Below are 25,111 nucleotides of genomic sequence, written 5' to 3' on the forward strand. Positions count from 1 at the left end.
GAAAATAGTACCACAGTTGTACCTAAAGAGGATCTAAAACGTACTTTGTGTTCTAGTTTTTCACCGTAGAAACAGCTGGCAAGTTCAATACAGGAGCTGCTAGAAATGAGAAAAAGGTTATAATAGTCACATGGTAATGTGTCATGGTTAATAATACATTGTGAACACGACAGTAAGAGAACTAGTCTGAATTAAGTGGAAAGGTAAAATATTTGGCAAAGGCTGTTTTTTTGCACAGGTGATATTTGTGTGCGTATTCTTGTTGTTTGTTTGTCCGGACATCTTTGATAGACAAATGGTTATAAACAAGCAAAAAGAAATCTTTTTTTCTTCAATCAGATTTCACTTGGACCTAGTATATCGTAAAGTCATTCATAGATTTAAACATGAAAGACGACACAGGAGTTTCTTATGTAAAAGTAAATTAGTAAAAAAAAAAAAAAAAAAAAAAAGTAAAATTTCCACTGCTAACAAGTTAGCTTGGAAGGGCTTGGAAGTTTTGGGGATTTGGTGTGGTTTTTTGTTTTTGTTTTAAGTCTTTCATTGCAACCATTGCAAATTACTATAACAAAATTTCTTTCAGTTTATACTTTTGGCAATACAGCTATCAGCCACACAGTGCTTTCTTTCACCTGCTGGATTTACAAGAAAGAACTTGTTTGTGATAATCTGTTTGAACTGCTGTACCTGTATTTAAATAGGCTGAAGACAGTGATTTGTCAGAGTCCTCAGGAAGTGTGGAAGAGGTGGTGATAAAAATCATTCGTGTGTTCGTGGATGCCTTGCCCCATGTGCCAGAGCACCGCCGCCTGCCCATCCTGACCCAGCTGATCACTACAGTGGGAGGAGAGAGGTTCCTCTGGGTTCTCCTGGTGCTGCTGTTTGAGCAGTACGTCACCAAAACTGTGACTGCGACATCAAGCACAGACAAGGTTAGACTAGTGCAGGTGACCTTTTCCTCAAAGACTGATCTCCTCCTTTCTGTTCGTAGTCACGCCTTTAAGAAGGTGCAAGATGAGGCCTTACTTTATGCTAAAAGAAGTAGTGAGCTCTGAGCTTGTGCTTTAGCAGAACCTGATGGTGATGTTGACTACATTTTGTGTGGCAGATATAAAATGTTTTTGTCCTTGAGCCTGGACATATTGTCAGATCATATTGTACACCAGTACTTGACTTGAAAATCTGATAGATATGTAGTACTTTTTAAAAAAAAAAAAAAAACACTGTTGAAACAATTTTGGTCTTCCCACTATCAAGGTAAGAACTCTCTTATGTCAGAAATACGTGGAAGTTCTTGCTGCTTTAGCATTGGCAGACCCTAGCATTAGGTGAAAACATTGCTTATAGGTAAAACAAAAGGGTTTACTAAAAACACAGGTGAGAAGATATGGTCTTCCTGCTGAACAGGCTGCCCAGGGAATTGGTTGAGTCACCATCCCCGGAGGTCTTCAAGGAATATGTAGATGTAGAACTTGGTAGCATGGTTTAGTGGTGGGCTTGTCACTACTGGGTTAAAGGTTGGACTAGATGATCTTTGACTCTGACTAGAGGTGTTTTCCAATCTGAATGATTCTATGTATGGAAAGATCCCCCCAAACTCTTCATAGATTACTATTCTGATTGATTAGAGGGCATTTTTATATTAAATGTATGAAAGCTGCTAAAGATGCGGAGAAGAGCTAATTTTACGATATGGAAAAGTATTTTTGAGCACTCTGTTACTTCCATCTTATTTGACAAACTTTGTATGGGATACTACTCAGGTGTGCCAATCCTGGCCATCCTGTAGGATGAGATCTTGAGTTATTCTTAGAAAATAAATCTTTGCCTAGAAAAGATTAGGTTTTGATTAGTTTAAAGAAACAGGGGCTTGATCAAGAACAGTGGGAAAAGGTAACTTTTCTCTCTGCTTTAAGTAATTTTTCATCAGGGTATGAAATGGCTAGAGACACCCCTGATGAAATATGGATTATTTCACCATTAGTCACTAGCAGAGGTATAGGACAAATAGCCTATGCCACCAGGTGAGGTTATTTCTGATGCTGTTTAGTAGATGGAGTGAGATGGTATTTTCTCTCCCCACCCTCAGGAACTCTTAGATTCTCTCTGAGCCTTGCTGCTGTTACCCTGGTGCTAACCCTGGCAGTATGCAGCTCCCCATGGCATGTTCACAAATTGACTGAGGAGCTTGGGGTCTTTTTATTTTTTTTTAATTCTTGAAATAAACGTTTCTCTCCTTTTAAACTGTAAACAGGATGCTGTGCTGGAAGCAGACACTGAATTTTGGATTTCCATCTGTTGCGAATTTAATATACATTCACAGTTCCAGAGCATGATGAAAATAATCCACTACTTGACAGAGCTGCCAGAGAACAAAGAAGGTAACTGCAAAACAAAACGGCAAAAGTAAATGAACCTCCCTTTATTTATCTCGGTAGGAACTAGGGCATACAGAATTGCCCTAATGATTTCTTCCCCCCCCCCCCTTTTTTTTTTTTTTTATAAAATGGTTAAGATATGTGATTACTTTTTTGATGTACATTAATTATAGATTGGAGTGCTTAGAATCAAACAGCACTTCTCATTTAGAAGGTCCATTGAATCATTTAGTTGAAATAAATAGCTGTTACTCATAGCACATGAGATGACAGGGACTATCTGTTGGGGGAGTTGTTTGTATTTTGATTGTTTTTTGTTTTTTAAGGTTTCTTTTTTTTTTCTTCTACAATATAGTAAATAATATATTTTAATACTTTTCCAGTCTGTTATTTCAAAGAGCATTGAGGGGGAGGGCATGGTTGGTCCTTTCTTTTTAAGTAAGGACGTGGTGGATTTGGTGTTTGAATAAGTTTTCTCAGCCAGGAAGGGCCTGGTAGTGACAGTGAAAGCAGTTTTTCCAAATATGTGACACACAGTGTCTGTGGTCCTTCCTCACAAGTCTTTCATGTTTGTAGCCAGTGTGCTATAGCTTTAGCTTCATGAAGATTCTTAACATAAAAACTGATCAGAAGCAAGGGCAGTGAAATGGCACTGCTGTTTTTGAGGCTATTGAAACAGAAAAATTATCTTTGTGGTAACCTTTTTTTTTTTTTTTTGAACTTTGACATTATTTTGGATACAGCAGAATGATTGTCCTCGATAGCCACTTCACTGTAATTAAACTTTTTCTGTAATCAGAAATCAAATGTCTTTTTTTCATGTCTGCGAATTTGTTTTGGGAATGTTTTCAACAGATGATCCTGGCCCAAAAAAATCAAGAACATGCAAGACAAAGCTAAAAAATCAGGATGGGCAGCTTTTTAATGTGGAGTCTCACTCAGGCAAACAACTTCGACATTTCAAGTTCTTGTCAGTCTCCTTCATGTCACAACTTTTAACTTCTCAGAGTTTGGTGAAAAAGGTAATTACTGATCAGATTAAGTAACTGTGCCATATGTAACAGATGAGGTTTAATGTGCTTTTTAGTATGATTTTATACTCAAAGAGGATAAAAGAATATGCCATCCAGTGTATCTTGCTGACACCTTTATTTACACAGCTTTGAAACCTCCCAGTAATGTTCATTACTTTATAATAGTGCCTTTCCAGATGGACTCAGTTTGTGCAATTGATGAATAGGTTAAAAAGAGAAATTCAGGCCCCAATGAATTCCCACTGGCTTTATGGAGTCTGGGATTTCACTCAGTCTGTATAATCCAAGTTTGGAGTGAGACTCATAGTATTAACTCAAAAAAAAAAAAAAAATTAATGTTAATAATCTGGCTGTGGATCTAGCTGGAAGTGGTTTCCAATATTTTGACTGAGCATCATCCACCAACATGAAAAGTTTGTTTGCTACTGTGACTGTATTGCCTAAGGGTCTCAGATTTTCTTCTAGAACAATGATAAAGTGCAAATGTGGGGAACTGAAAATTTTCACAATTAGCATTTTCATTCTCTTTATAAACCAGATAGTTGAATGCGAAGAAACAGAAGAGCTACAGAAGTTGGAACAGAGGTATGCTTTATATCTGCTCCACTCCTATTTCTAGCCTTTATTGTAACCTGGGAATATTTTCTTGTAAGTGTAGTCCCATCAGAGTATTTTTTTTTTTCCCCAAATGTTTTCCAAGGATACTTTTAATGTCCTCAGCAATGAGCAGTATTTATTATATGCAAGTTACTTTTTTTTTTTTTAGTTTGACATGGAGTATTTATTGAAAGATTGCTCTGTCCAATATCTACACTATTTCTGTATTTCTGATTGTGCTTATTTACGTACTTGGTCATAAATATTTTGCTGTTGATGATGAAATCTTTAAAATTATTCCAGATTTCTTAGCAAAATATATTGCTTCAATTGTGGGGAAATATATATATAAGTATATATACATACATATATATAGTCTCTCTAGTAGGTGTTTCATTTTCCTTTGTTGTTGCTGTTCTGTTTGTGAAATGTTAGGCATTGTAGGAACCAAGCTGACTACTTTAGTGTCCTTGTTACATACTAAAAGATTCTTCCTTTCTGTCTAGGCTATTAGAAGATGTTCTTCACTATATAAACACTGTGGCATCCTCGGTGGAAGGAAATGCAGACAAGCCAACAGCCAAATTTTGGAGGGTTCTGCTTAGCAAGTCCTATGAAATGATGGATAAAGTATGTCTCATTAGCCCTCTTGTTAGCAGTGGGACGTTCCTGCTTTTATTTATTGATGCAATTAATAACCAATGTAGGATTTTTTTTTCTGAATTAATCTTTATTGATTAATTAATCTTTATTAATTAATCTTTACCTGCTGCCTCATTGTTTGAGTTCTTCTAGCACTTTCAACAACTACATCTAACAGTTTAGACAGAACAAGCAGAAAAAAAAAATCTGGAATGCTTATTTCCTCTTGTTTGTGTTCTACTGGCTGGAAGCAGTCGTTTCAGTAACTATTTGGTGGAGAACAGTGGCTTTTGGCAGCGTTCCATGTTAAATCATTTTATGAGTTCACTAATGCTTATGGAGCTGCTATGTATTTCTATATGGAATTTAGATGGAGAAAAATCATTATGCTTTTCTTTCTAATCTTTTTCTGATCAGAAGTGTATTTGCAGAATTGGATTGACTGTCTAGTAACTTCAGTGGTGTTGTGAACTATAAGTCTTTCCAGTCTCTGTGTGAACAGCTTGTATTTCTTTTGCCTGTGAAGCATGTTCCAGTTTTCATGTTGTTTTTGCACAAGGCACCATTATAAGTATTTTAAGGGAAGGAAGGATAACAAACCAGTGTAGACGTGAGAAAGAGGAAATTGCTGAGAAAATATTGAAACTAGTGGGTATTGCCTGGTTAGTAGCCAGTAAACATACATTAAGTACTGTAACTGGAACCTCCTTTGGATTTTTTTGCCTGCCTCAGATACAACATGGCTGGCCTATCCCCTCTTCTTTGACCCTGAAACCCATGTGGAAAGCTGAGAAGAGTTTGCCTGTCTTGGAGGCTGTGTCACAGCCCACAGGAAAGCATTTCTCATATTGTTTTGTTTGTGCTCTCTTACAGGTCAATGCCTTATTGCCAACAGAAACCTTCATCCCTGTAATTAGGGGACTTATGACAAATCAGCTCCCATCTGTGAGACGTAAGGCAATGGACCTTTTGAACAATAAGGTACAGCAGCGCACGAGGTGGCAGAAGAGCCAGGTGAGGTTAAGTCATTAAACTCCGTTCCTTTAGCAGAAATAAAAGAGAGAGATTGATGTAGAAGTGGTTTGCTCTGTGTAGGAACATCAAGTATCAGTGTTGTCTGTCAGGCAGCTTTTGAGAGGTGGTGAGATGTAGGCTGCCTGCCCAGTTACCTTGCAGGGTCTGGGTTTCTAATTGTGTTCTTCAAGCGTTTGTTCTTTTGTCCTCCCAGATCCGGCAGCTCTTGGAGCTAGTTCCTGAGCTCATCGCAATTGTGCAGTGCAAAAGAAAGGAAGAGGAGGAGGAGCAAGCCATCAACAGGCAAACTGCTTTGTTCAGCCTCAAACTACTCTGCAAAGGTTTTGGCACAGAAAATCCCATGCCATTTGTACCCGTTTTGAAAACTGCCATTGATCTGATTTCTTCAGAGAAGGAGGAAAAGAATGTGATGGGAAGTGCTTTCCTCTGCATAGCTGAGGTCACCTGTACGCTGAAGGCCCAAACAATCCCTCAGCTTCCAAGGTATCGTTGGGTTCTTTTTAATAGAATCAGCGGCAGGAGAAATTAGTTATAATGAAAGGCATTACTGAAAGAAGGAATGCTGATGAAGGCCAAGTGGGCAGTCTGCCCATGTGTGTTTTGTGCAGACGAGAATAAAGGTGTTCATAGTGCTTGAAGTGCTATAGAACTAAGAAGCTAGTCGGCAAATTGCCGGAGACTTTTATAATTGGTACAGTTCATTATGGAACTGTGTGCTGCCCTGAAGGGAGATGCAGTCCTTAGGGCTATAGAGAAGTCAGACTGTATTTTTTTTCTTTTTACTGTAGAATAGACTGTAGTTAAAAACACAAGAACCAGTACTGTTGGAAACACTGCATGCTACATTCTTTTATTCTACCTATTCAGGAAGAATTCATGCATCTAACCTGTTGCTTTTAAGACTGTTTTATCTAATTACAAATATAAATTTCTTACTGTTATTAAATCTTTCAACTAAATCTACTATTCTTCATTATCTCTGGAAAAAAATACAGCAGAAGAGCCCAGAATACAGAGTTTTCCCAATTAAACATGTAAAAATTGATGTGAAAACTGTCCCTGCGGGATTAAAGGCTGGATTTTATGTGATTGCAAATGTTCCTCCAAATGATCAGTGGTTTCACCTTTCTGTGTTTTTGCTTGGTTATTCACAGGCTGATGCCAGCACTGTTGAAGACTTTAAAAAATAAGAAGGAGCTCATCTCCAATGAGATTTACTTGTTAAGTGCCGTGACTGCTCTGCTGAAGGTTGCAGAAACATTACCACACTTCCTCAGTCCTTATCTCATGGATTGTTTGCTGCAGGTGAGCCATCTGACTCCTGCAGATAGGACGGACTCCTACAGAATCTGCCCAGTTCAACAGCTCCAGGAGGGCAATTCTGACCTTGTGCCACTGATGCAGGCATTTTTTTGGTGTTTGCCTTCTGAAGACAGGGAAGCTCTGTACACAGACATCCTCCTGTAATGTGTTCCAAGTGGTACATACAGCAAAATTCCAGTCTGACATTTGTAACAGACAACTATGGTAAAATTTGTAAGATCAATTCTTGAGTTAGGTAACTAAAACAACTTAAATAACTTAACTTTTTCTGGATTTCCTGATAGGTTGTCCGCTTGGAGAGGATTGTGGTTGAATTTGGTCCTTCTTCCCAGATAAATGTACGCGTAACATCATTGAAAAGTATCCTAGCTACAAAACTTGCTCCCAGAATACTCCTGCCTGCAGTTACTAAGTGCTACAGTGAAGTGGCAAATAACCGAAAGGTGAGATTTTTTCCATTTGTTTGCATTGTAACTAAAAATATGCTTTTTTTTTTTTGTGGTGGGTTGACCCTGTCTGGCAGGTAAGCCTCCAACCAGTCACTTGCTCACCTTCCTGTTGTGGGATGGGGGAAAAAATTGGAAGTGAGAAGAGGAAAAAAAAAAAAAAAAAAGGGGGTGGACATAAAGGAGTTTTATTAGAGAAGGAAGAAAAAAAAAAAAAAAAGGAGCAGTACAAAAGCAGTCGCTTGCCCCCAGCAGACAGATAATCTGGTCAGGATCCAAGAAATAGCTGCCTTAGAGAAACTCTCCGCTCGTTTTATTGCTGAGCATGACATTACATGGTACAAAATACCATTTTGGTCAGTTTGGGTCAACTGACGCAGCTGTGTCCCCTCCCAACCTCTTGGCCACCTCCAGCCTATTACTGGGGCAGCAGAGTGAGAAACAGAGAACATCTTGACACTGTACAATCACTGTTTAGCAATAGCTAAAACGCCAGTGCATTATCAGCACTGTTTTGATCACAAATCTAAAACACAGCACCATATGGACTGCTGTCCATTAACTCCATCCCAGCCACGACCAGTACAGTCTTCAGCTATCTCTGTTTTCTTTTATACCGCAAAAGTGAGTCAGGAAAACATAATGCGAAAAGGTCAGTTATTGTTAGTATTTTCATGAGTAAATGTGAGAAGTGCAAAATCAGATTCCCTTGCCAAGTTTCTCGGTTACTGTCAGTGTCACAGTTGTCTTTGTATTGCTTTGCTTTTGTTCTGGCAGAACTGCGTGGGTCCCCTGATGAACATTCTGAAGGAGCACATTGTCGTTATGGAGAAGGATCACCTTATTTCCCATCAGTCTGAGCTGACAGCATTTTTCATGACAGCCCTGGACTTCCGCACAGAGCATGCCCAGGTAGCTTGTTTAGGGGAACAAGCAGAGGCAGCTCAACTTCTCATGCTAATTCTATCAGTTATTTTTTTGCTATCAAATATTCTGTTCTGAAATTGTTCAAGGGGGTAGAAAATACTATGGTCAGGTACTTAGCTTGAAACAGAGAGAATTAAAACTTGCTTGGAAGCTCAGATTCTTATTTCAAACTTAGAATTACGTTTTTTAATTTTCCTAGGATGATTTGGAGGAAGTTGGTAAGACAGAGACATACATTATTGATTGTCTAATAAGTATGGTTATGAAACTTTCTGAGGCTTCCTTCAGACCCCTCTTCTTCAAGGTAAGGAATTTAATGATAATTCATCTGCATCAGCATCTTTGTATTCTCCAGTGTGTGCACACAGGAACAAGCTAATTTGCATTTCACTTTCAGCTCTTTGACTGGTCCAAAACAGAGAGTACCCTAAAAGATAGGCTCCTGACGTTCCATCGGTTAGCAGATTGCATTGCAGACAAGCTCAAGGGTCTCTTCACCTTGTTTGCTGGTCACTTAGTGAAGCCATTTGCTGAGACACTGAACCAGCTCAACATTTCAAAAACTGGTAAGTTTTAAGTTACTAGTTACAGGAAAGTATTGACAGGCTAATTACAACTGCTGAATGTCTCGTCTTACAGCAGTGTATTTCACAGCACATACCCCTCACTTCTCTCTTTCTTCTTTCTCTCATAAATACGACGTCTTTCTTATTCTGATGGAACCAAGGGACACTTTTCATATATGGGCTCTGGACTGCCAGTACAAAGTTGAGACCACACGAAAATTTTCCATGTCAGTCCCTGTGAGTTCCATGGGAATGAAATTGCGTGTAAATAGGGTGACTTGCTTCTGGCAGTTGCCTGTCCTTTTTTTTTTTTTTTCATTTGTTGACTTACCTTACATGCCAACCTACTATTACCTGATACATTCAGACTCCTCTGCTTTCTTGGCAAAAACATATTCTGCTGCTTTTATATGGGGAACTAATTCCTCATTGTATTTGTAGTGACCTGCACAAATTCTCCACAGCCACAGGTATAGCCGTGAACTTTCTGATAGCCTGTGAGTCTTCCCTTTTACCCCCAGCTGATTGTGAATTGCAGAGGCAGACCAGCTAGGGCATTAGCTAAAAGTCAGATAACATACAGCATCTACTTTATTACTCTGATTGATGACTACATAATTAATGTGCAGTACATCCTTTAGCTGTATTCATAACTAACAGCATTTCTGGCTTGTAGAGAAGTTGAGTATTTCTCATTTTTTGTAAACTTTCTTTTTTCCCTCCTGTACTGATATACAGATGAAGCTTTCTTTGATTCTGAGAGCAGCACCGAAAAGAGCTGTTTACTGTTGCAGTTTACTATGGACTGTCTGCATAAGCTCTTCCTGTATGACACCCAGAAGTTCCTGAGTAAGGAAAGAGCAGAAACCTTGATGATGCCCCTGGTTGATCAGGTACTGACAAACATAGAAAAGCAATTCATATCAAATATTTTTTCCATATGAGGATTTCTTTTAAAACTATCAATCATCTCCCTTCACAAAAAGGGAGGAATTAATTCATTCTTTCAGCTACAGACAGTATTAACTGCTTCACTTAAAGCTTTAGTTTACTAATTCTTTTATCATCTTTCTGAACTTCTTCACAAGGTTCATGCACATTGCTCAGCTCATGCAGACCACTGCCCTCCCACTAATGCTCTTTGACCCGTCTCCTGAGTGCCTGAAAGCCTATGCTAGAAGCAGCATTTTTGGCTGAGTTCATCTGATCCTGGATCTGTCTGACAAGCATTTTGTTTCCACAGCTAGAAAACATGCTTGGAGGAGATGAGAAGTTCCAGGAAAGAGTGACAGAACACCTGGTACCCTGCATAGCGCAGTTTTCAGTGGCCATGGCAGATGATTCTCTTTGGAAACCACTGAACTACCACATCCTGCTGAAAATGAGGCACGCCTCTTCTAAGGTTGGGAGCTACCAGAATTTGAACTGTTTTTTTCTATTGCTTTAGAAAATGTTAAGTGCCCCCAAACCAGAAGTGGATTGGCCAACTCACTGTTAAAATACTAGCTTCTAAAGTTAGGCTACTAGAACACTGATGTTTTACTGTTCTACCACCAAGTTCCCGAGATGCATGCAATGCATCCTTCTGTTTTTTCCCTAAGCAGTTACTTTTCTGCAAGTAGATGTCTTCCATACTGTTGGTTTTATTTATTTTTTTTTTTTTTAATTTTGGTAGCTGTTTGAGTAAGAGCTAACCTGTTTGTACCTAAAGAAATGGGTGCTTTGGAAAGTGTAAGATAGTTACTTATCAACCTTCAGACCTGTTTAATGTATAGAGCTTTGTCATGACCTATTTGACTGGTTACGAGTATTCAGGGGGAGTTTTTGTTGTTTTTTTTTTTTTTTAACTGTACTGGGTTAAGTCCTGCTGAAACAGTGGAACAGAGTGGCATTGGAAAGGGAAGTTAAAGACTGTTCTATCAGCTAACTGCTAGCAACATACCTGCTTCTTGCAACTAACTTTTTATTTTACTCTATCTTAATCCAGATGTTGAGACTTAAGTTACTTGAAAAATAGTTTGCTTCAGTAAGGAAAGCTAGTTTAAAAGCTAAGTGTGTTTTAGGAGATAGAAAGAAGTTTGGGACATTTAACTGTGTCCTTACAGAGACTCCTTTTGTTTTTCTTCTTTTGTTTTAGGTCCGCTTTGCAGCTCTGCTTGCTTTGCTAGAAGTTGCAGAGAAACTGAAGGAGAACTACCTGGTCCTGCTACCAGAATCTATTCCATTCTTAGCTGAGCTTATGGAAGGTAATACTCTAAAATGGTCTTAGTGAAGGCAGACAAATGGCCTATGAGCTAAAAGAACAAAGGCCACATAATTTAAAGATTCAGATAAATATAATTGCTATAAATCATAAGAATTCATATATGGTAGCTTCAACTGTGCCGGATGGAAACTGAAATGGGTTGTATCCAAAACCCTCCTAATGTTCACCTAAATGACGGTAGCTTCTTCACTGTTCCATCCTGTGCGCATCCCCCCAGGCTGCATATTTTAGATCAGTGGTACAGTATAAATAACTTGCCTAAGTCCTGAGTTGATGACAAAATATTTTTGAACAATGATTTCATACCTGGCGTTTGAAGACAGTTCCAGCCTTGAGGGTATCTTTGTCATAACTGTTCTATTTACTTCCTGCTTTATTTCTTTTTCTAGATGAATGTGAAGAAGTTGAACAGCAGTGTCAGAAAACAATTCAGCAACTGGAAGTCATTTTGGGAGAACCACTCCAAAGCTACTTCTAAGTTTATCCCCTTTGTTTTCATATTTTGTCTGAATTGTTTTAACTACATAGATGCCATGTGTTACAGGCAAATTGTCATACTAATTTTTATCAGATCTAAGATCTTAATTTTTTTTTAATAAAAATATTGTAAGAATCTGGCTTTATCATTTCTGGATCATCTGGAGACTGGGGCTCATTTTATGCCATTACATGATGGCATAAACCTTTCCTTAACTTACTTTTCCCTGAACATTACAACTGAAGCAAGCTATACTCAAATTCTGATAGCTGAGCAGAGTGACAACATGCAAGACTGTCCACGAACCCTGCTGCATTGGGGTTCTGCAGTTCCTATCTCAGTGTAGGGGCTGTGCTGCTACAACATAAACATAATACTTACTGGACCTGTGCACTGCAATCCTGAGAATGCATTTTTCTGTTATTTTTATGGAAGTGAAAAACGTACCCACTGAAGATTCTGAAAAGAAAGTAGCTACAAGACGGTCTTGAAAGAAAGAAACTATATTCAGGTCAAACAAAAACAATGTCCACATGAGAACATCTTGCTCAACTTTCAGATGAAGGTAAGGATGCACAGGTGCTAAAATTGCCATAACTATGTGGGAGCTGCCTCCAGGCTCCTCTCTTAAAAAGAATCAGCCAGCTGCATTTATCTTTAGGGGATATACACAGCACAACAGTGGCCGGAAGGCCATGCCGCATGCAGGGCATGGCCAAGGCCTAGGCCTACCCAGCTTAACTGCAGTTCGCTAACTCCTTAATGGGGAAATGGTCCTCTAATCAGGTTCACCTTGGAGATGCTGGCAAGACAGTAAGTAAAATGAGACAAAAAAGGCCAAAAAAGCAACTTAGCTACACTTGGAGAAAAGCACAGTTCATAAATATTATTTTTATTTATGCTTTTTATATGTTTAACCTGGTAGTTAAACAGGCTTTTAGGGTACATCTTATCCTTGAAACTGCTTCACTCTTTTAGCAGCTGTTAAGGTAAATAGGAACAGCCCTTGGGCAGGCATTAATAGCCAGTAGCAACTTATTTTTTAAAAATAAGAGTACATAAAAATTAAGACTGACAGTTGTAAAGAAAACTGATGAAATATAAACAGCTTTTTTCAAATAGCATTTGAATACAAGACTGAAGAAGAACTCATTCACTATTCTATTCACAAGCAGCCAAGTCTCAGCTCAGCTGAAACGATGCCTGGAGTACCTGGGTTTACGTGTTTTAAAACAAAAGCCAGACACATCTGCTTCAGTCCCTGAGCAATCTCATCACAGCTGGGAGCCAGTTCAGATCAAATAAGCTTTCAAAAGTTCGCCCAATCAGAACTAGCTAAATCACTTTCATTTGTTTTACTTTGGAGAACTAAAAGCTAGAAATGCTGCCATATGTTTGATTTAAGCCATCTATAAGCAGGAGTTGACATAACTATGAGTGTCACAGAAGGTATGATTACAGGAGCGGGCTAAGAAGTAGAATCCATTTCCTCCTTGCCTTTCACCAGAACTGATGGCTCAACTGTCTGCTTAATCCAGCTCTGGTAAAAAGGTTGTTAGCACTAATATAAATTAAGAAGCAGAACAGAGGACTTCATAATTCTATTTTCTAGGACTGATTAATATCCCTTTAGGGGTGGATAATCATATCTTCATATCCTACTTCACTCTAGTTTCTACTTTACTGAATGTATGCTATTAAGGAATGACTAGTAGTAGTTAATCATAATCATACTGAGCACAATTGTTAAGACAGTATGATGCAGTATTTTCATATTGCTAGGTTCAGTAATACATGTGATTTATCTGAGCACACTGATTTAGCTTGCCAGGATACTGTAAACTATTGGAGGAGTTAATCTCACAGCAGCTCTGGTACTCACCCAACTCAGGAGAGGCTGATACAGAAGCCTACATAGATAAAGGCAGGCTCAGCGTGAGTCAGCACCAGTTTGTGCTTGACAGAAAAACTGTCATTGGAATATATTTAATTCTTTTAGTACTAATTAGAAAAGCACTACCAGCTCCTCACATCTAACAATTGAACATCTCCTGTGACTTCCAGCAGGTCGATCTTTTCCAGTTGTTTAAAGCGATGCTTGTATTCCAGAATGTGAACACCATTAACAGCAACTTTGAACTGGTGGGCATCACAGAATATGATCAGCTGAAAAAAGAGAAGAGGAACAGTTAAGTTCCTAGCTTGAACTTGGGTGAGCCCTGCTTCTGTTACAAAAAGTCCTTCATGCAAAAGGAACATTAAAAAAAAAAAGTGGAACCTCGTCCTATGCTGAAATCTTGCAACTACTTACAAGGAAACAGGAATAGATGGCTGTCATTAAAACCACGTCAGATCTTTGCTTCCTATGGTCCTATTTAACCCTAACATTCTCAAGACATGGAAATGCAAGAACAGCACTCTTACTTAAATAGCATTAGCGGCGTAACATTTAAGTGCTAACGCAAACTCTTATTTTGGCAGAATTGTAAATCTGATGCTGTGTTTCATTTAATCTTACCTCAAAGTACATCCCTGGACTGAAAGGGAAATTGGTAACTTCCCTTTCTTCTTCTCCCCAGCTGTCACGAAGGTAAGAGTTTCTCACAAAAACTTTATTCTTCATTCGGGGATTCAGATGTAGTGCTATGTCCTTCGACTCACTTGATTTCAGATTTATTGCAAAGCTGGAAGACATTTTTAAAAACTTTACTACACCAACAGTTTGTAAACATGATAAATATTCCGTGCTATTTACCAAGACTTTAGCCAACCGTGCTTGCATGCCATGCACAATGGAAATCCAGAACAGACATGCAACCTTGCGAATGATGCAGATTAAGCAGAAAAGACAATCAGGTTTTATCTTGATTTTTCTCAGTGAAGCTGTTCTTTTAAGCCCTTTCTAAAACAGCATCCTGCAGGTTCCTGAGAAAACCACACCAATTTCAGATGATTCCAGATGAAAAGTTGCAAGTGAGTAAGGATACCCTGAGGCAATGGAAAAGCCTACACATTCTCAAAAGCAGCTCAGTTAATAGCAAAATAAAACAAAACATAATAATAAAAAAAAAAACAGTAAAACCTACCTCTTTGGGTTTTTATTCATTTCTCCTTTAATAGCGATTGTGCATCCCGGACGAAGTGCAGAATCAAGTTTCCCAGTGTAAGGAACTCCCTGGAAGTTCATCAGCAGTGAAAAATTTGACTGTGACTTACTTTTTTCAACATACAAGCTGAGCTTTACTATGGCAAGAAGAAATTTGGCCTACAGTTTCAAATTCGCACTCACAGCTCAAATTTTTTCTACCAATACAATCTGGGATACTGAAACTGTAGTGAAAAAGTTGCATAGAGATGAATGTATCAAAGTCATTTTTTAATTTTTTTTTTTTTAACTAGAAACTTGTGTTCAAAATAAACATCACTTACTGCTATTTCTGCCACCACTATACAGGCCTTAATCCAGAGTCATGCCGCTTGTAAGCACCAAAAAAGTGTCTTGAGGAAACCGAAGCTTGATCTGGCACCAGACATTCCAATGCACAACTTAATGCATTTGAGAGTTGCCAACTGGTTTGAGTAAACATACTATAAGCAGCATGAAACTCTGCACTGATTTAAATTTGCATCACACAGTCGTTCAGGTACAGACACACTGACCTCTCCTCTCTGATAGCTTGCTATGCTTTAGAAAATAAGACTCACACTAGATGAAGTACGCGCAGGGTAAGCATGGCTCAGTCACCAGGAGGAAGATGTAGCCAGACAAGGTCTGAGATACACGCATTAACGTAAGGCCGCCTGGCTTAATACAACTGCAGAATGCTTTTAAACACAAGCTTGTTTTGCAGGTATTCCCTGAAGTCATGAAAACTAAGCATGCTTATTTGAACAAATAAGCATCACGTCTTATTTTGATGTGATTTGGTCCTTTAAAGCTTCAGGTACCCCACTTTTTATTCCTCTGTTCATGGCTGTGGATGCCGTGCTTATCTCTTTGGGTTTTCTGTATCTCTTAAGAAATAGCCTCACGCTTACTAGCAGCAGGAAAGAGGGCTGATCTCTACAAAACCTCACTGCTGATCATTTCCCAGTAGATTCTCAAGTCCTTTGTACTGTGCATATTTTTTCTTGAATAATTGAGAAGTTTTTATTTCTTTTTTTTATCCACATTTGCTATAAGTCTACCTGAGACACTTACGAATTGTGAACCATCTGGCATTTCCCCCTAGAAAAGAAAACAAACATAATTAACTAGTTTTTCAGACAACTGGGAGACTCAGTCTTCTACAAACATACGTACATTTTCTGTGCTTATCTTTGTTACTCCTAGAGATGATGGCTGTGAGCCTTGTACAGACTGCAGAAAAAGAGATATTTAGATGTCATTGCTAGCACCACAGAACATAAAGGTGTGTTAGAAACGTAACGGATCTGTGCTGCTTTGAAGTGTAAATTGTTAACGTGGAAACCTAGGACTATGGTGAAGAAAAAGATAGCCAAAGCCCTACAAACCAGGGAAAAGTCCTGAAAATCAATTGCTGAAAGACAAATCGAGTTTTCCAAAGGCTACCTCATTATAGTTTGAATCCTTATTTTACAGTTGGAGCACTCTTAACCCTTAGCATCTGAGGATATCCACTCAGCTTTCCTCACCAGGGTAGGAGTATCAGCAGTGCAGGTCACCCAGAGATGGGGCAGAGGGGGGCCTTGGGATTCTAGGCAGCCGCCTGCATCCCTGTCCCTTCCCACTGTGTATCATATGAACAACGTGGCCATGCACAGATAAAATTCCTGCCTAGCCCTGGCAGACTGTATCTTCATCTTGTTTATTTCAATATAACCTCCGTCTTCCTCCTCAGAAGAGTACACACTGGAAGTACAGACAAAAAGGAAACAACCACCCTGCTCCCCTCCTTTCTTCCCCAGAGGATTCAGCACCTGCATCCACAGAGTAAAGCAACTCTGTTTTGTGCTTGGGACAGAAACCAACCTACGGCACCTCCTTGCCTCCAAGCAATTCTTGAAGTCAGTCCTCCACAACGGGACTCAAATAGCTTTGAAGCACCATTTCTGCAGCAACATATCCAAGGCCAAGTGACAGGGCCCATAAAAAAGTCTGCACACATGCTTTACAAACAATCAGTGAGTAGACATATCTTTAAAGCTTGGACCCTATTTTGTCCAGGCCCAAATCTCCACCTTCCTTCAAAACAGTTTATTAGTCTGCTGCTCCGAGTCAGACCTGATGTTTGGCAGCAAGAGACCCAAGCTCTGCCCACGACGTACTGATAACCGCACAGAGGAGACAGAATGTTACACAGAAGCAGGTAGGCTGCCTCAGTGAGTGGCAGGAAGGAAGAAGAGAGGGACAAGTCATTTGAATTCTGTACCTCCCCGGTTAATTACCACCTTCCGTTTCTGCTCTCTCACCTTTTCCCATCAGAGGGCTCTCACCCTCTGCATGGGGAGAAAACAAACTGTTCAATTCCACTCCATTGGCTTACTTTCTCCAGCAGAGCTAGGAGCTGAGAGGAAGGAGTGGGGAGGAAATCCCTTGTTACTGAAATTAGACTGTGTAGATGCTTTTTTTTTTACTCTGTAGTTTAGCAAGACAAAGAAACTGAATCTTGACAGTCACCTGTCAATAACACTTACATTGGAAACAAACTCTATACTTTTGATGTGCACTTTGCCAGATATTCCCAGAGTATCTATTCTTTGAAGGCTAATTCTGTGATTGTAGAGCAGCAAGTGCTTCTTGTTTACAGTCACCTAAAGGGATAGGGAAAAAAATAGGAGAATCACATTAAACACCATCCAGGTATCAAATTGTATGCATGCAGCTGTTTTACGGTGCTTTGGTACAGGAGCTGGGAGTGTCCTGGAAACTTCAGAGCAACTAAGTTCAGATCATCTATGAAACAGCCTCTCTTTCCATTACTGTGAGGGAGATTTATTCGATTTATTTATCTTTCACACCCTTTGTTTTTATTCCCTGACCGCTTATGAATGTGGTTTTACCAACCTAATATAATCTATTATTGCAGTCTAACAGAGCAAGAGAACTGTGTCGCACTTGTTTCCTCCAAGAGGGAGGAAATACTGTCCTACACTATTCACAAAACAGGTTTACTGTTACGGTCAGCCCTTGCAGGTAAGAATGGGAGGGTGGAATAGCCATTAGCTGTGCCAGACAGGTACTTGTCTACTCATGCAGCTTTGAAGGGAACCATGCAAACTGAGAGGTCTGATCTGCTTAGCACCTCTTTAAAAAAAAGCTTGTAAACTTTTCTGTAATCAGACTGTACCTACGAAACAGAAACCACGGCTTCCAGTTATACTGTTTGTATGCAAAATGCCTCTCGTTTATTGGCCTGACAACCGGCCAATAAGGCCCCTCGAGTTGAACAAGGGTCAACGCAAACTCACCTGGAATTTATCCTTTAAAATCATGATGGCAACCTCAAATGACTTCCCTTTTTGAAAAGGCATCTCATAGGTGATCTCTTCCCAGCCCCATTTTTCCCTCTCCAGTGTGTTGCAAACAATGCAGCCAGACCTTTTGAAGCGAGGGTTGAAATGAAAGGCCACATCAGCTCGAGGCTTTATACTACTGCCACACTGTAAATCCACCTGGAACCTAAACATAAAAATAAGACAAACCACACTCAGCTCAGTCTGTCAAGAAATGACCTACAAGTTCAATACACTTGTGTTTTACTGATGAACCCCAGAACATGCAGATGGAATGAGTTATTGGATAACGAAAAAATATATCCATCCAACTTCTATATATTTATGAAAGGTTTTCTCGTGATTTATTGCAATGAATTACAATATTTAAGCATTTACTCAATGCTCATCACTCATATCACCTCACTGCATTCACCACCTTCCCTCCATTCTGCTTCAGCAGAATAACTGAATGCACCTTGGGCCATGTCAGGAAGTCAGGGAACAGAACCTCCATACTTGGTGTGAGCACTAGCTCACACCTCCTCATCCCAGCTGTAAGCTAATTCCTTCAAGGGACACATCCAGTTACCACTTTTGTTAGTCTCAGATAACCTCTTCAGACAAACAGATATATGCTATGACAGGGAAAAAATGCCAAAGCAGGCAAAGCAAAAACAGAGGAGAGAGGATCAGCAGAAAGCAAAAATCAGTTTATCCTCCAGTGTTCATCATAAAACTTTCATTAAGCACTTAATTCACTGTATTCACTGTGACACGATCACAAGGATTTAAATCAAGCCTTTGTTTACTATCCCAAATAGGTTCCCTAAAAAATGTTTGTTCATTACATGCTTGTTCACCTGTTGACATTTCAAGAAGTGATACTGTAGTAACTACCTGTCTGCATCATCAGGAACACTCCCGTGTATCACAATCAGCTCTCCAGGAACAAGGCCACCAAGAATTGTCCCAATATACGGAATGACCTAGAAGAAGGAGGGAAAAAAAAGATAGAAATAACATTTTGTGATGGAAGCAAAATACATAGTTTTTAAAATCATATTCTAATACTCAATTAAGTGGTGCTCTAGCATATTAAAAGAAAGACAACTAGCATCTCATTTAAAAGGAACACTAGAAACGCATTAAATACCTGCCACAACAGAAAGATAAAAAACAGATTTTTGTCACTGTAGACCAAGCTTCTCAGACAACATTAAAATAAACAGTTACGGCCTTCATTCTAGCTCTGAAAAGAATAATGGCAATATTTTATTGCCTCATTTTTAATAAAAGAAGATTCACTTCAAACTAGGTCATTGCCAAGGTCTGACAACAGTCAGTCCTTTGCCGGTAGCAGGAGGCACCTTCCACAAGCTCTTTAACACCGGACTAGAGCAGCTGCCTTTTTGCTTGTTCTTGCTCCCTTGTGAAAAACAGCAATGGGAAAAGAAGCGACTATGGCAGAGAGCAGAGTTGCATCTTAATATGAACAGCACAACATACACTACAAAATATCCTAATGAGCTGGGAACGGCAAGGTGCACTGAACTAGCCCTGCTCAGGGGTCTTAGTCTTTAGGATAACAGCAGCATGCAGTCTATCTCCAAGCCTACCCTATTTTCTCATCCTTATCAACAGCTTGGGAAGGTCACGCATGTACATTATGCTGAACTGAAATGGCAACATGGTAGGTGTTGTTAAACCAGATATGGGGACATGTCAGCTAAAATAAAAGCCTCAAACACCCCAAAATGGCTCCACAGCAAAGGTTCAGACATGCTGATGGGAGCCCTACCTTGACCACCAGCTGAAGCACCCAGAATTTCAGGGACAAAAGGGAGCACCATAACAGAAAACTGGAAGATGATGAGACTCTTCTGTGAGGAAAGATCTAAGACTGCATTCTTTACATCCAGAAGGAAGCATGTAATAGAAAGGAATGTTGGCCACCTGTTCTTCAGAAGCTCAGACATGGAATCTGCGTGGCCATAACAGAGCACTTCCTGGGTGTAATACTACAGACTTAATGAGGTTCTGTCATCATGGGACGTGCCTGTCATTTCTTCACATCTCAAGACTCTTGCTAGTTTTTCCTCACCCGTTAAGAGCAACGCATGTGATACCACAGGATCCATCATCATCCCAGCTCTCTTAAAAACCTCCTAAAGTTTCCTTTGAAGCCAACTGGACAACATCAGCCCAGTTTGAGCTATCTCAAAGATCACGTTGCTTCCAATATCTGCCAGTTTTCATAAATGAGACGACAGATAATGGTCTTACAGAGAAGAGGGCTGTGATAACACAACTTTCATCCACCTTGCTGGGTAGCTGACAGCTGTCCCATCAGAAAAGAACCTGTACTCCTGTTGCTTCAGTAAATGCCACCAGTCATTAATCTACCAGACTGAAGGTGTATCATGCTATTTTGGCATCCATGATCGTGGTAATTCAGTATACTGAATGTCACCAGACTTATAGTGCTGAATTGGGCATCGCTCAGAACCTAAGCCCAGCCGCCCCCAGCCCCTCTGATATCTGAGCGCAAGCTGGAATGCAAAGGGGTTTAGGTCCTGCCAAACTTCCTTACCCTTTAATGCAACAGGGTTGAGTAAAGGACATAAAGGGGAAAGCAGGATTTTCTGCATGATTCAAAACAGTCCATTAGTGAAGAAATACACCTAAGATAAAAGTTTATTTAAAAAGCTCTTCAGTTTTGCAACTTAAGGAATGATTCGTTCAAACACTGAAATATTCACAGAGCTACTGAACTCATATGGTGGCTTCACACAGGTACACATACAGCTGAACAGCAAGTCTGAAGCTATAGCTCAATGAGCATCACACATGCAACAGCTCACATAGTCCATCAATGACTGAACCAGCCAGTTAAAGAGACTTTGTACAAACAGCAAAGCAGTATGACGCATATACGAAGAACAGACAATTAGCTCCTGTTTCAAGTTTGCTGTCACAGGCACAGTCCGCTTTGCTGATCTCCCCACTTGCACTACAAACCCCAATTCTTTCCCTTCAGCTTGTTCAGAAGAAGCAGCAGAGGTTTGGAAATACCTCTGGCATCTCTAGCTCAATGCCTTCCTCAAAGCAAGGTCAGCTACAGAGGGCTGTTCAGGACCTTGCCCAAAGGCTGTCCTGAGATCATCTGCGCAATCTGTCCCACCTCTCTCTCCACATTCCAATCCCAAATAATCACTCTTATTTCCATCCTAGGCTCTTGAGCACTAAGCCCTAGTTTTATCCCCCTGTATTCTCCAGCCTGGTCTTGTTACCCACCACACTCATCAGTCCCCTTGCAGCCATGCAGTTCTGCTGAAGTCTTCCTCTTTTCCTTACACAGAGAATTTCACCTATACACCTCCTCTACCTCCTCTTCACACCTCCTCTCCTCCCCCACCAAAATTAGGCTCCAAAATCCCTACCTATAACTTCCATCCTACTATTCCTTTTGCAATTCAGTCCTTCCAGCTTCTAGTTGATCTCCACACAGCCTTCCCTCCTCTCCAAACTGGATTACGGTTGGACTTGATGATGGCCTTTTACAACATAAATGATTCTGTGATTCTTGTAAAGAAAGCTGAATCTACTCCCCCATCATCCATTAAGTCTATCCACTTTGCAAGCAACGAGCAAGCAGCAGGACTGAACAATCAGACACTCTGAGGGCACTGGACTGTATCAATGACAAGCTATAATAGACAAGGAAGTCCTGTGCAGGTATGTGGTATTGTACCCTCCACAGTCTCTTTACAGACTTTGGTATTTTTGGCAGAACATTAAAATACCATCTCCTGCAGACTCAAAAGAACTACATTTTTAAATAGACAATGAAAAGTACAGCTCCGGTCCATTCCTCATGCTGACATGAGGCCACTGTCCCTGAGCATGAGAATACTAGAGAAATACTAGAGAATACCAGAGCAATCCCTGAGGTTCTTCCTCAAATATCTGAGCAACGCCAAGATCTCTCAGTAACACCCTTCACTGTACAAAACAGCAGGAGTGCTTTGCTAACTACTGGCATAAAATAGCAAAATCCCATTTCCTGAGGGAGAAGTTGTTGACATAGTTGAAAAGTTACCGGGTTAATGATTTTCTTCTGCGGCCCATCCAAGGACATCATCTTCCCTCCTCCAGTTTAAGTCTGTCAGTCCTGCAGTGATCACTGTAGAGCGTATTTAGAGGTTCGCTGATCTGGCTGCACCAAAGCAGGGATCCCTTTGAAAAGCCAAAACTTTTAATCAGAAAGAAACAAAGTGACACTACAGGAAGTGAAACCCTCCAAGGTATAATTTTAAAACCTACAAGAAAAAATGCAACCATATTTCCAACAAATTTGATGGAGTTTCGAAATATCAAAGTTAGAAGCTTGGTTAAAGACAAAACATGCCACCCTAGGAAGGGACAGTGCACATAAATACACAATTTTATCAGCTGCTTCCTGAGATAATGTATACTGAGGCAGAATCCCACGTAAATACCATTATTGCACAGGTCAACACTGATAACTCGATGACCATCAACTGTCCATTTGCAGCTGACACCTGCCTGTAGACTGTGAAAAGACAAAGCACAAACACGTTTTTCTGAAGTAAACAGCCATTTCTCTTTCTTTTACCAATTCCTGTGCTATTCCAAGGTTGCTCAAGGGCAACAAGCCCTAGGGGCTGAACTTGCTTTTTCCAGTTTTATCTTACATACAGATAAGAGATACCAGCCAAAGACACAGCAGGGAAGCACAGAGTGTTTTCTGCTTCTTCCTCCAACACACACAATCCCTGAACTCCACAAATAACTACAGGAGTCTGTAAAACCTGCATTAAATGCACAGACCTAATAAGGAAAGAAAAAAACACCTTATGAGTATATCCAGCTACACTGTAATTTCTTCAAATTTAATTTCTTCAAATCTAATTTCATCAAATCTTCTAACAAAGTGTCCAAAAATCATGGGCCAACTTCAAAACCGCTAGGCAATTATTTCTTGCATATTCTGGAGAAATATCTTATGGTAGCAAGCCAACGGGGTGGTGAAAAGTGGCAGGCAGGGAAAAAGACAAAGGAGACGGTTTTAGTATTGTTGTTGTGTGAAAATTGCTAGCCACATAAAAAGTAAGTAAATAAAAAGTCTGTGACCGATTCCACAGAGACCTGGGATTAACCTTCTGCAATGATTCAGCAGTACAGACCACTGCAACATCTGGCTAATCCTGTGGGAGACTTGGGCCAGTAATTCTCCTTATGATCAGGGTCTAGAGCGCATTTCAGAGAACACAAGGTGTTATATGCCCAGCTTACACCATGCAAATGTTTTGCCCCTTTTGATATGCCCCTTGGGATACCACCATCAATTCACAACAGGAATGTGCCAAGGCAGGCAAATTCCAGTATTTTCATTTTTAAAATTAGGAACTCAAGACCAAAGCAAGCAAGAATTCTGACTACAACATTGACAAGTCTAAGAGCAGACCAAAGAAACAAAACCCAGACCTAAACCCTGTGCCCAGCAGCCTGCTTACAGAGCTTCCCTTGGTGTGCGACTGCGATCGGCACCTTACCGAAAGGGGACCGACAGGACGGCCTCTAGGATCTAGCAGCACATGCCTGAGCTCTTCTGCCCACCCTTGTTGATCCTGGCAGACGAGGGGCAGTGTGGCAAAGCGATTTGTTTGTATGTTTTATGGAAAGGGTCACAGTGACGACGGGAAGCTGCGAGTCAGGCTGTGTTTGGCCACGCAGGTTTTGGGTAAGGAAATGCGGGGTTCTGCTGTAACCTTCTATCACAGAACTGCTGTCAGTGAACATGAGGGAGTCTGATTTTTTGGGCTGTCCTCTGGGGACCCAGGAGTTGGACTCGATGATCCTTGTGGGTCCCCTCCAATTCGGATATTCTTGCAACACTAAGATAAGGTTCCCCAACTACACGTTCAGAACTGAAACAGATACGTATACTGCCCTGATATCTCACACACTGCACAGTTCAGAAGGGAAAAAATAAAAAAAAAGGAAACAGCAAGGACAACTGCTATTACGCTATCGCTCTATGACCCACAGAAAATTTCTTCCTCTTTAAAAGTCCGGCGGGGCTTGATAATTCGGGCTGGATCCCATACTAAGGCAGACATGGCTTCTGGAAGGGAGGGAGGAAAAAAGCGAGCAAGCTACCGCCTGGCGTTTGCAGACAGTCAAACCCTAACCAGCAGTGCCACCGTCCCCCCCCCGGCCAGCAACCCGAGGCTCCAGCCCCCGGAGCCGCGGGGCGACCGGCAGCAGCCTCCCCGGGACCGAAGCCCCAACCCCGGGTCGCTTCCGCCTCGGGGCGCCCCGGGGAGCCCCGTCCTCTCACCACGGACGGACAGACAGACAGACAGACAGACAGACAGACGCGGGGGGACGCCCACCCCTCACCCCCTGCCCGCAGCCCACCCTGGCGCCCGACTCACCCGGCACCTAGCAGCGAGCTGACGCCGCCGGGCTGACGCCGGCCGCGGCCGCCATTTCGCGCCCGCCCCGCGGCGTCACCGGCCGGCGGCCCGGCCCAACGGCTTCCGCCCGCTGCCAGCGCCCGGCCGCGGCGGGGCTGGGGCGGCTCCGGGGGCGGCGCAGCGCCCGGTGTGGCGGTCAGGAGGGTACTCGGGCACAGCAACCCATACCGTAGCACACCCACCTGCTAGGAGCTGCAGGACCGCTGCTGGGAGGACACATCAGGCCGTATCAGAGCCGAAGGACTCGTTCGCATCAAGGGCTCACGTAAAAGATTGCTTGGGGAAGGATGCCTTTCAGTCACACTGGGCTTCGAGCACTGTCTGTAATCGGATGGTAGCAAAAAGCCTGCTTTTATTACTGTCCAAAACTGACGACTTAAAAGATGTCTGAAATGTTGTGAATAACTATTCACTTCTGCTTCAAGGACAGAAGACCGTGACATGCTGTAAAAAAAAA

General features: G+C 41.0%; 2 protein-coding genes across 4 annotated transcripts in view; one reads left to right on the plus strand and one right to left on the minus strand.

Moving 5' to 3' along the window:
• The window catches only part of HEATR1 (HEAT repeat containing 1), a 38,256-nt gene extending 26,429 nt beyond the window's left edge, over window positions 1-11,827 (plus strand). Inside the window, exons 30-45 of the mRNA XM_066994000.1 lie at window positions 702-932; window positions 2,255-2,381; window positions 3,234-3,400; window positions 3,951-3,997; window positions 4,516-4,639; window positions 5,525-5,665; window positions 5,880-6,169; window positions 6,841-6,991; window positions 7,294-7,452; window positions 8,233-8,367; window positions 8,582-8,686; window positions 8,780-8,948; window positions 9,687-9,841; window positions 10,192-10,350; window positions 11,086-11,194; window positions 11,604-11,827. Coding sequence (XP_066850101.1) covers window positions 702-932; window positions 2,255-2,381; window positions 3,234-3,400; window positions 3,951-3,997; window positions 4,516-4,639; window positions 5,525-5,665; window positions 5,880-6,169; window positions 6,841-6,991; window positions 7,294-7,452; window positions 8,233-8,367; window positions 8,582-8,686; window positions 8,780-8,948; window positions 9,687-9,841; window positions 10,192-10,350; window positions 11,086-11,194; window positions 11,604-11,692 — 2,358 coding nt within the window. The 3' untranslated portion in view covers window positions 11,693-11,827. The remainder of the gene's footprint in view (window positions 1-701; window positions 933-2,254; window positions 2,382-3,233; window positions 3,401-3,950; window positions 3,998-4,515; window positions 4,640-5,524; window positions 5,666-5,879; window positions 6,170-6,840; window positions 6,992-7,293; window positions 7,453-8,232; window positions 8,368-8,581; window positions 8,687-8,779; window positions 8,949-9,686; window positions 9,842-10,191; window positions 10,351-11,085; window positions 11,195-11,603) is intronic.
• A 736-nt stretch (window positions 11,828-12,563) lies between these two features.
• Window positions 12,564-25,111, minus strand: LGALS8 (galectin 8). 3 transcript variants are annotated; one of them, XM_066994007.1, is made up of 10 exons: window positions 24,837-25,111; window positions 22,251-22,387; window positions 19,049-19,137; window positions 18,125-18,335; window positions 17,351-17,467; window positions 15,996-16,052; window positions 15,894-15,920; window positions 14,779-14,867; window positions 14,211-14,376; window positions 12,564-13,858 (listed from the first exon to the last, which is right to left on the minus strand). In XM_066994007.1, exons 2-10 carry the CDS (start codon window positions 22,290-22,292, stop codon window positions 13,709-13,711), a joined length of 948 nt encoding a protein of 315 aa, XP_066850108.1. In that variant the 5' UTR covers window positions 22,293-22,387; window positions 24,837-25,111; the 3' UTR covers window positions 12,564-13,708. The 3 variants fall into 3 exon arrangements, with proteins under 3 accessions (XP_066850108.1, XP_047903898.1, XP_047903904.1); XM_048047941.2 differs by lacking the exon at window positions 24,837-25,111 and adding an exon at window positions 24,613-24,763; XM_048047947.2 differs by lacking the exons at window positions 15,996-16,052; window positions 24,837-25,111 and adding an exon at window positions 24,613-24,763.

Source organism: Anser cygnoides, chromosome 3 (genome assembly GCF_040182565.1).
Source record: "Anser cygnoides isolate HZ-2024a breed goose chromosome 3, Taihu_goose_T2T_genome, whole genome shotgun sequence".
Taxonomy (NCBI): Eukaryota; Metazoa; Chordata; class Aves; order Anseriformes; family Anatidae; genus Anser; species Anser cygnoides.